This window comes from Otolemur garnettii, unplaced genomic scaffold (genome assembly GCF_000181295.1).
Source record: "Otolemur garnettii isolate 467f Iridium unplaced genomic scaffold, OtoGar3 scaffold00025, whole genome shotgun sequence".
Lineage (NCBI taxonomy): Eukaryota > Metazoa > Chordata > Mammalia > Primates > Galagidae > Otolemur > Otolemur garnettii.
The window spans coordinates 20,299,511-20,310,595 of NW_003852420.1; the positions used below are offsets into that span (position 1 = coordinate 20,299,511).

Below are 11,085 nucleotides of genomic sequence, written 5' to 3' on the forward strand. Positions count from 1 at the left end.
GACAACTTCGCGCCCGCCGCCACTCTGCCTAATCCACGCAGGGCGGTCCACCACTCAACCCAATGAACGCCCTCCCTCAGGAGACCGTCCACCAAAACGCCTTCTGATTGGCTCCTCTTTCCCATCGCGGCGTTGCCCTAGCAACCAGGATATAGGGACGCGGCGGCCGGGCCTCCAGGCCACTGGCTGCTAAAGGCCGGGGCTCTTCACCAGCCCTTCTCGCTCCTAACACCATGTCGGTGCGGACGCTACCGCTGCTCTTCTTGAACTTGGGCGGGGAGATGCTTTACATCCTGGACCAGCGGCTCCGGGCCCAGAACATCCCCGGAGACAAGGCCAGAAAAGGTGAGAAGCGCTCGGCCCCAACAACCAGAATCTAATTCTGCCCGGCCCCTGGGCCACCGCCCTAATACAACCAGACTCACACCCCTGCCCGCTTCGTTGTTACAGCCAGGGATCTTTCTCCCAAGCCATAGCCCCCAACCTAGTTGGAGCCCCTCAGGAGTCATATTCTCCAGAAGATCCTTTCACAGCAGAGGAACTTAATAACCCCATTGGCTATAATAGGATACTTGATCCACACACAAACACACCCCCAGCTTCCCCTTCTCTTCAAACAGGGGAGGTTATTTCCCAGTGTTTCTTGATAACCAGTTTCATCCAAATGTTGGAGTCCTAGCTGCCTACCATCTGTACCAAATATACACTTTGCTAATCCAAGCATGCTCTCTCCCACCAAGGAACAGGTTCTGGGTCACCCTTGCTCTCTATGTAGTCTCCCTCCACATAAGCTGGAGACTGGTCTTGCTCATTTCCGAAGCTATTTCTAGAAATGTGGGGTTTTAAAATAATATAAATAAATTTTAAAACATCAGAAATTATTTTCCTTCACAAGTGTTAGAGAAAAATGCAATTGTGACAATAATTATATGAGACCTTCCAAAATGCAAAGTCTGGCTTCTATATACACCACACCTAATCCCCAAAGAATGACAACTCAGAACATTCTTCCACTCTTTTCCTCTCCCTCTCTTCCTCCCTGTTCAGCAAATAATTGCTTTCACCAAATTCCTAAGATTCAGTATGAAGGAAATATTACATTTCAAGATAAAGGAGAAAAAAGTTGATATATAACAATAATTGATGTGGCCACTGATTAAAAACAGTCTCCGTATGCTCAATTGATGTTAAACATACATATTCAGATATTAAGAATACATATTCAGATATTAACTATTGTGTCTGGTGTGATTAAGTCCAAGCCCATGCATAAAGAATTTAAAAGAGCTCCCTGGGCCAGGCGAGGTAGCTCACGCATGTAATCCCAGCACTCTGGGAGTCTAACGAGGGTGGATTGCTTGAGCTCAGGAGTTTGAGACCAGCTTATGCAAGAGCAAGACCCCATCTCTACTAAAGATTAAAAATTAGCCAGATGCTGTGGTAAGTGCCTATAGTCCCAGCTACTCAGGAGGCTGAGGCAAGAGGATAGCTTTCCTCTAGGATTTTGAGGTTGCTGTGAGCTATGATGCCATAGCACTCTAGCCTGGGGCAACAAGGTGAGACTCTGTATCAAGAAAAAAAAAAAAAAAAAAGGCTGGTGCAGTGGATCCGGACTGTAATCCCAGCCCTTGAGAGGGGGAGGCGAGTGAATTGCCTGAGCTCACAGATTCAAGACCAGCCTGAGCCAGAGCAAGACCTCATCTCTAAAATTAGCCTGACTTTGTAGTGAGCGTTTGTAGTTCCAGCTACTCAGGAAGCTAAGGCAAGAGAATTTCTTAAGCCCAAGAGTTTGAGATTGCTGTGAGCTGGGACGCCACAGCACTCTACCAAGGTAAAACTCTGTCTCAAAAAAAAAAAAACTGGCAGTTTTATGTGGTGTCATTTCTCCTTCAAGAGATTTATGCTTGGTGCCTATGTGATCTGATTTCATTCAGGGTAATGGCACCACCAGTAAGGTGACAGGCCAAGGTTCTCAGACTGGTAGTGTAATGTAAATTAGCAATTAAGGACATACTCTCTGGGTTAAGCGCCCATAGCTCAGTGAGTAGAGCACCGGCAACAGACACCGAACCTGGCAGGTTCAAGTCCAGCCCAGGCCTACTAAACAACAATGACAACTGCAACTAAAACATAGCCGGGTGTTGTGGCGGGTGCCTGTAGTCCCAGCTACTCGAAGCAAGAGAATCGCTTAAGCCCAAGAGTTTTTGAGGTTGCTGTGAGCTGTGACACCATGGCACCTACTGAGGGCAACATAGTAACACTCAAAAAACAAAAATAAAAAAAAATACTCTCTGGGTCCCAATTCCAGCTTTGCCATTTAACTAGTTGCATGACCTTAGGGTGTAAAATCCATAAGCCTGTCTCTTTCTCCATAAAATGATAGTAATAATACTTCCCTTAAAACGAAATTTCAAAAGGTTGAATGAGATAATGTATTTAACGTGTTTTTCACAATGATTAATATGTGTTATCTTTCAAGAGGAGGTATGGGCAAGACCCTAGAATACTAGGGGATGGCTTTGTCTTTAAGAGCTACAGTCTTTCTGGTTTTGCTATAAGCTTTCAGGAGTTTCGGCCATATTTAGTAATTCACACTCACACACTCAGTTGATTCCACAGGTTTTGGTTGCATATCACACACAGTGTGAGACGCTGGTTAAAACTTGATCCACCAGCTGGGCACCTGTAGCTCAGTGGTTAGGGCATTAGCCACATGCACCAGGGCTGGTGGATTCAAACCTGGCTCAGGCCTCTTAAACAATAACAACAAAAAAAATAGCTGGGAGTTGTTGTGAGCACCTGTAGTCCCAGCTACTTGGGAGTCTGAGGTAAGAGAATCACTTGAACCCAAAGGTTTGAGGTTGCTGTGAGCCATGACATTACAGCACTCTATAGAGGGCGACAAAGTGAGACTCTGTCTCAATAAAAAAAACAAAAAACAAAAAACTTGACCCACCAGCACATTCAATAGGGCTATTGATCCATCCTCTTCAGTAATTGATTCTATTTTTTTTGTTTGTTTATCTTACTTGTGAACCTTCCAAGCAACAGTAACTGATTCTAAAACTGGGGAACATATCTTCTAATGACAGCAACAACAAACAATAAAAAAATTAAGCACTTACCGTGTACTATGGACTCCTCTTAAACACTTTAAGCCTCACAACCATCCTATGGCATAGGCAATATTACTGTTCCTATTTTATAGATGGGAAAACTAAAGCTAATTTGCCCAAAATTACATAGCTGGTAAGAGGAGGAGTAAAGGATTTGAACCCAGGACATCTGGCTCCAGAGTTCATACTCTCAACCCGTTTATACCCTTCACCACCGCATTTTGCTGCCATACTCAGGGGGACTTTATCAGGATCTTTGTGGAGATTGATAGGTCAGGAAGAAAAATACCCTGTATACCTGCTGATTTTATAAAACAAATGACAGAAAGAAGTTGGTTGATGGGGTTTGTAGAAGACAAAATGAGAAAGCAGGGTAGGGAGCACAGGACCCAAAAAGCTGGAAAACACTCATCTATTCCCTTCCACTGTTAAGAGTTTGTGTAGCTACAGGAGCCAGAGCCATAGTACCAGATGCCTGCACACGGTGAACTAGTCCTTGTTGAAGCTTTGAATGGAAATCATATTTCTTCCAGATATTTTCATTGTCTTACACAACTGGTCTCCTGGAGGCCATCCCTGTTCCCACAAGGCCAGTGCAGATGTTGTCGTTTCCCCCCACAGTGCAGCCTCTTCAACATTCAACCGAAAGGAAGCGCTCTCTATGGGGCAACTCTTCCGTGTTGCATAGTGAGTGTTGTCCCACGTTTTAAGCAATAGTCACAATAATAATTGCCCACCTTTGACTCACTCCCATCTTCTTTAAAATATTCATAAATAAGACCCTATTACATTTTGCTTACATTTCTTATTTTACAAGAAAGGAAACTGAGTCATGGGGCCATGAAGTGATTTTTCTAAGACGTGCAGATCACAGTATAGTACTGAGCAACCAGATGGCAGGGAGGTTCTAATTCTATTTCCCTAGTTCCAGTTTAACAGCTAGCTCGGATAACCTTAGGCCTGTCTCCCACTTAAAATGTAACTAAAGTGAAATGTCACAAATGAGTCCTCTGGAGAAATAATAGAAAAACAGATACTTCCCTTCCCTGAATCCTCAGGGAAAAAGGGGCAGAGAGCACACAGCACTACCGAGCCCGGTGCTGGTGCTGAGCCTAGGTGCCTTCGGGAGCACCTCACTACCCCTGGGTATGCACTTGCCAGTTCCATTCTATCACAACAGGTAGCCATCATTCCTCAGAGGAGATGAACCCTTTGCAGCACCACTGCTCCCAAACACACCTTCAAAAGCATCAGATCTCCCCTTCTTTGAATTCCCACAAGCCTCTCATACTGAATCACCAGTTAAATAAATGCTACAAAAGAAGATACGGACATTATGCCAAAGAATACAGCTTTAAAAAGGCCAGACTCCTAGTGCTAGTCTCTCAATATTTTCTCTCCAAAATCCCATGACTCTTGAGGAAGAAAAATAGTGAATTTTCCCAGAGGAGTCTGACCTAGCAATGAGAATTCTTTGCAGTTAGGGCATGCCACTAGGCTTGCTTTCAAACTGGTCTCTTGGGAGCTATTGTGTATTAAAGTCATGTGCCAGGTGTGCCTGTAGCTCAATGGTTAGAGCGTCAGCCCTGTGCACTGGAGTGGCAGTTCAAACCTGGCCTGGGCCTGCTAAAGCCATGTGCCAGTTGTATATTGAAGGCATGTGTATGCCTCTATTATAACTTCAGAAATCATCCCTGAAATAATCTAATGGCAAGTGTTTCCAAAGGAGAACATTAATTATAAATTTTTTTTTAAATGTAGATGTGTCCAGGTGCAGCACCTGTGGCTCAAAGGAGTAGGGCACCGAGCTGGCCCCATATACCGGAAATGATGGATTCAAACCCGGCCCCAGCCAAAAAACTGCAAAAAAACAGTAGATGTGTCCAGAACTATTTATCTGGGGGTGGTTTTTCTATATTGGAATCTCCCCCAAATACTAAGGAAAGGAAAAAAGTCATCTGTCATCCTTTCTTGGAGTTATCCATTGTCCTTTGCTGTAGAGAAAGCAGAACTAGAAGAGAAGCCAGCCAAGCATTTGACATGTATTACTCATTTATGCAACAGAAATCCTACTGTAGCAATAAATATGAGCCCCATTTCACAGATGAAAAAACAAATTGAACAAATTGCTTCAAGTTTATATGGCTAGTAAGTGGGAAAGCAAGCCAGGGCTCAACCCATAAAGGGTCTTGATTTTCACAGACTGCTCTAGCCAACTTCATTGTTCCTTATTTAGTCCCTTTTGGGATTTCCATGACTTACCTTTGTCCTTAGGAGCTTTCTTTACAATTAGCCCATCACTACTTCCTTCTTTTTAAATGGAACTCACACATCTATACATAAAAAGTAATGCAGACACAAAAATTTTTTTAAAAAACAATCTCACTTTGTCACCCTCAGTGGAGTGCTGTGGTCATAGCTCATGGTAACCTCAAAATCTTGGGCTCAAGCAATCCTCTTCCCTCAGCCTCCCAAGTAGCTGGGACTACAGGCACCCACCAAAACTCCCAGCCATTTTTTTTTTTAAGTGTGAAAAATTACGATGTCTATTCTGGGTTTAGAAGCATGGTGCTTCCAGTTGTCTGTCCCTAAACTCCCAGCTATTTTTTAGAGATGGGGTCTCACTCTTGCTCTGGCTGGTCTTGAACCTGTGAGCTCAGGCCATCCACCCTCCTCAGCCTCCTAGCGTGCTAAGATTATAGGCATGAACCACTGTGCCCAGCCCCACCTAGCTATTTTAAAGATGGGGTCTTGCTCTTGCTGGGTCTCACTCTTGCTCAGGCTGGTCTTAAACTCCTGAGCTCATACAATCCACCTGCTTCAGCCTCCCAGAGGGGATAAGCCACTGTGCCCGGCCCACAGACACAAATATTGACATGTTTTTCTCTTAATTCACATTTCAAGTTTTCTAATTTGAGCAGTTTCATCTCTTCTACAAAGGGAAATCATACATTAAAGAAAATCAGATTATACACGAAGAAACTCCTTTCTTTAACTATTCTTGGAATTAGGTTTCCTTGAGGAGGCTGGTGTCTTTTTTTCTTTTTCTTTTTCTTTTTCTTTTTCTTTTTTTTTTTTGAGACAGGATCTCTCTGTTCCCCAGGCTGGTCTTGAACCTATGGGTTCAAGGGCTCTTCCTACCCTCTGCCTTGCCTCACTCTCCCAAGTAGTTAGAACTGACTACAGGTACAGGCCACTTGCTCAGATTGAGGCTAGTGTCTTTAAAGGCCTGCTTTTGAATGACGTACACCCTTACAGCATTAGTGAGAATAGCTTCTTTAGCCTTTCTAGATGAACCCTGGTCCTCCTGAGTTTCCTCCTAAGCCACTCTCTTATAGCCTTTTTGTGGGCTTTTCTTGGAACTTGTTATTATCATCATCCTTTAAAAGTTTCAAGTGGAAGGTGGAGTATTCACATTAGACATTAAATGCAAACATGGAAAGTAGAGGTGCATAGACCAGCTCGTTGGAATTGGTATTTTTAAAGACTCCTTGAAAATAATGTCTTGCTTCATGAACTGGTGTTTTCTTTTTATATGCTTCATGTAGATGAATGGACAGAGGTGGACAGAAAACGAGGTACGCTACATCTGGGCTGCATGTATTCAGTCTGCATCCACAGGTTCATTCAGGCCTTTATCAGTGTGGCTTAAAGTGGGCCCTCTCTATTTCAAAGTAAGAAAGTAGGCATGAGTTTCTCCTTAGCGGAGAGACTGGTTACACACAGATGAAAATTAAACAAATTTTGGCAAAAGGTCACACTGTACCTGAAGGATGTCTCTTTTTTTCAGTTCCAAGCTGTGCGGGGACAGCTGGGACAGTAGCTACACTTTCGGAGTAGGTCATCCTATTTACTAGTCCTTAAAACAACTTTGTGAAAGTATCATGTAACAAAAGAATTATGCTTCCCAAACAGTGATGCTCCCTGAGCCTTTCTCCTTAGCACACAGAGGTATCTGCTGAGCAACTGAGAAAAATGGAAGCATGTGACTGCATGGCTGCCAGGATTGTGCGTAGAAGGCATGATGTCATGCATGTAGTGTGGCCTCATCTCACAAAGTCTCCAGTCTCCCCCTTGCTAGGCAGGCCCAACCCTAGAAAAGGTTGTCAGCTCCTCAGAAGAAAGCCTTAGCCTTTCTCAGCCTTCACCTGTCACAGGTACCTTCCATCATTTGACATTCAAGTACACGTCATGCTTGTCATCTGCTGTCTTCAATATTTTATTGGGGGGTAAATAATAGTTGTATATATTTATAGGGGACTTGTGCTGTTTTGAGGCAGGCATACAATGTATATTAATCAAATCAGGGTAATTGGGGTATCCATCACATTTATCATTCCTTTGTTTTAAGAACATTCCACTGTTTTAGTTGTTTTAAAGTATGCCATAACTTACTGTTGGCTGTAGTCACTTCGCTGTGCTATCATACATTATTCATTCTCCTGAACTATATTTTTGCACCCATTAGCCTAACTTTATATTTTCTCTTTCCCTGTCCCTTTCCCAGACACTGGTAACTGTCATTCTACTCTCTGTCTCCAGGAGATCAAATGTTTTAACATTTAGTTCCCATGTATGAGTGAGAACATGTGAGATTTGTCTTTCTGTGCGTGGCTGTCCTAGAGACTTGAAATGTCACCACACCAAGTATGCTGGGAAGATAACATATATAATATTTGAGAGCACAACCGTTAAAATCAAACAGATCCCATTCTAATTTCAATTCCATCACCAGCTGTGTGCCCTTGGACTTTAAACTCTCTAAGATTCTATTTTCAGCCTTAATAGAATGATGATAATAATTCAAAATCATCTTGGAGTTTAAATGAGATAATACATCTAAACCCAGTACCTGGAATGTAGTAAGGATTTAAAACATGATAACTATTCAGGAGGGTCTCTCCACTTCTCTCCAAAATTCTTGGCTCCAAATTGCATGGTCCTAAATAAGTGAATTTAGAGCAGAGGTAATTGGTAAAAACTCAGTTGCTCTCACTGAGATAATTTCATTACCCTAGGCTCAAAGAAAAGCCCAGCTGAAGTGCCTGATACACCTTTATTATACTTCATAACCATCCTTTGATACTTCTCTTGAGTGATTTTTGCCCATGTCTTGATGCATGGTAGAATGTCAAGCATGAAGTATGGCTTTTGAGGGCTTTTCATACACATAATCAAATCACTGGAATTTATTTTAACCTAAAGCTCAGAAATGATGAGCAAAAAGCGAGACTTGATGGTGCATCCTAGCTACTCAGGAGGGTGACTTGAGCCCAGGAGTTCCGGGTCACAGTGCACTAGGATTGCACCTGTGAATAGCTGTTGCATTCCAGCCAGGGCAACAAAGCAAGATCCTGTCTCTAAAAAATAATAATAATAATAATCATGAGCAGAAACTGACTTCATAACCTGAACCCAAGACTAGAAGCCTGATGTGTTAAAACCCAGTTATCATCCTTCTGGTGCACTTGAGAAAAATCCTTTCCCTCCCCTGCCCTAGCCTCTCCCTCATGAAATCTAGCTGCTAATACATTCTTGCCTCGTGAAAAGTCTACAAAACTCATTTGAGTGCCTGAGTGTCTAAGACAGTCTAACAGGTTTGACTAAAGCTGTTTCTCAGGTTTAACTTTAATAAGATGTAGGCTGCTTCTCTAGGACAGGATAACATCTCCTTCCTCTCTGTGCCCAGGGTGTTGAAATCAGTGTCTGGTACTCAACAGGACCACTTCAACCAAGTGCTGTTAGGGGAAGCAAATTGTGAGAAGGTGGCATGTTAATGTGTGTTTCCATATTCTTTCCAAAGAATGAAATGAGAGGTGGGAACCCTAGGTACTAAGGGCCCAACCACTAAGCTGGGGGCACTTGTATTCACTGCTCTGCCAACAGGGACAGATCCTGCTGTCCCCTCTCTCCCCAGCAGGTGAACTTTTTACATGTTCTTGTGCCAAGCCCTGGTGGTATATAGCCTCTTCTCTTCCCGAAGGAAAGGTTTCATTTTGCTTTTTACTCTGCCAGAGTAGCTAACAATCACCTTAGGATTTTCTTTCTTTTAGAACTGATTTATTTAGGTCTCCACCATAGAGGATTCTGAGCTCAAAGACCACAAATAAATGATTCAGCAGCTAGATTAATGGTAGCTCTTTGTAAGCATTAACCTAATCAGAGCTGATCTGATGCTTTAACTTAAATTATTCCTCTTTGGCATTCTTCCCTGTCCTATGTAAATCTGTGGAACATTCTCCCTATTATCTCTTTTGAGGATTAAGGAATGTCTCTTCATTTGCACCTCTTTCCTTGCAATTCTGCTTTCGCATATGCTGTGGTAAGAAAAAAGTTAGAAAATCCACTTTATTGCAGATCCTTGCTTGTTTTAGTTGAAAAAAAAAAAAAGGCCAGGCAGGAGGCAAACCCAGAAGAGTTAGTATATATCTCCAAGCTGTCCACAGTGGGAAAATGTTACTGCATGTTACAGACAAGCTTGATAGGTTGCAGTTGTCAGATGTGAGAGATATCCTGTGTTGGTAAGGGATTTAGTTCTTCTTCACTGAGCAATAGGATCTGATGTGGAGTAAAATCTGTCAAGTGTTGGGCTGGGCATAGTGGCTCACCCACGCCTATAATCCCAGCACTCTGGGAGGCCCAGATGGGTGGATTGCTTGAGCTCATGAGTTCAAGACCAGCTTGAACTAGAGCAAGACCCTATCTCTAAAATAATAGGTAGGCATTGTGACAGGCACCTGTAGACCCAGCTACCTAGGAAGCTGAGGCAAGAAGATTGCTTGAGCACAAGAGTTTGAGGTGGCCGTGAGCTAGGATGCCATGGCATTTGTCCAGGGGCAAGTAAGTGAGACTCTGTCTCAAAAAAAAGAAAAAACACTGGCTCGGCATCATAGCACAGTGGTTACAGCGCCAGCCACATGCACTGAGGCTGGCGGGTTCGAACCCAGCCTGGGCCAGCTAAGCAACAATGACAACTGCAACAAAAAATATCCAGGCCTTGTGGTGGGCGTCTCAGCCACTTGGGAGGCTGAGGCAAGAGAATCTCTTAAGCTCAAGAATTTGAGGTTGCTGTAAGCTATGATGCTATGGCACTCTACTGAGGGTGACATAGTGAGACTCTGTCTCAAAAAAAGAAAGAAAAAAAGGTCAAGTGTGAGGTCAGTACTTCTGTAAAGAGTCACAGTCAGTTGTTTCATATGTGTCAGTGGGGAGGAAAATGCATTTCTCCAGTCCCTTCTCTCTGTAGCCTTTCCATTTAAGATTTAAGCATAACCAACCCTCAGCTCCCCTTTGCCCCATAAAATGCATTGCGATGCTTTTAAATGCTGGTCTGAGCCTCAGGATTCTGCTGTCAATTACTTACAGATAGAGAACACCTGAAATAATAACTCGCTCCTCTCCCTCACCTCTCTCAAGATAGATGGCACAGCCAATGACCTGGAATGTCCTCTATGTGCAGCAAAAGGAGAAATTTATGTCTTTCAGTAATATTCATATTTAATCATTGATTTTGTGTAATTATTTTAAGTAACCAAGTTTTCTTTCAGATTTTAATTTCTATGAACATGTACTCTCCGTGTCCACACACTCTCACATTTGGACCAGAATAACTGGCTTAATGAAGGATAATCTTTGTTCAACCATACCTTTTCCTATTTCTCATATTAGAGACTTTTCCTAGCCCTTAACTAGTGATATTTTATTGAATGGCATGAAATACCTAAGTGAACAAAGACCTAAAATTACAGACATTCATTTACACACATCTTTTATTCTCACTAGATGGAAATTTTCCATTTGAACAACAGTATGAGATATGCCACTACAGTATATCAATATTGTAGATCAAATATAGAAATTAAGGCATTCTAAAATGATGCTACTCAGAGTATGTGTCTTGTAGATGTTAGAAGTTTTTTAGGCTCAGCGCCTGTGGCTCAAGTGGCTAAGGCACCAGCCATGTACACCT

General features: G+C 42.8%; 1 protein-coding gene across 2 annotated transcripts in view; it reads left to right on the forward strand.

The window, feature by feature from the left end:
* Positions 1 to 118: 118 nt before the first annotated feature.
* OSCP1 (organic solute carrier partner 1) overlaps positions 119 to 11,085 on the forward strand; it is a 35,763-nt gene continuing 24,796 nt past the window's right edge. The window contains exons 1-2 of one of the 2 annotated variants that reach the window (XM_023512178.1): positions 119 to 345; positions 6,665 to 6,694. In XM_023512178.1, the coding sequence (XP_023367946.1) occupies positions 234 to 345; positions 6,665 to 6,694 (142 nt within the window). In that variant the 5' untranslated portion in view covers positions 119 to 233. The remainder of the gene's footprint in view (positions 346 to 6,664; positions 6,695 to 11,085) is intronic. The other variant, XM_003788165.1, reaches the window with a different exon arrangement.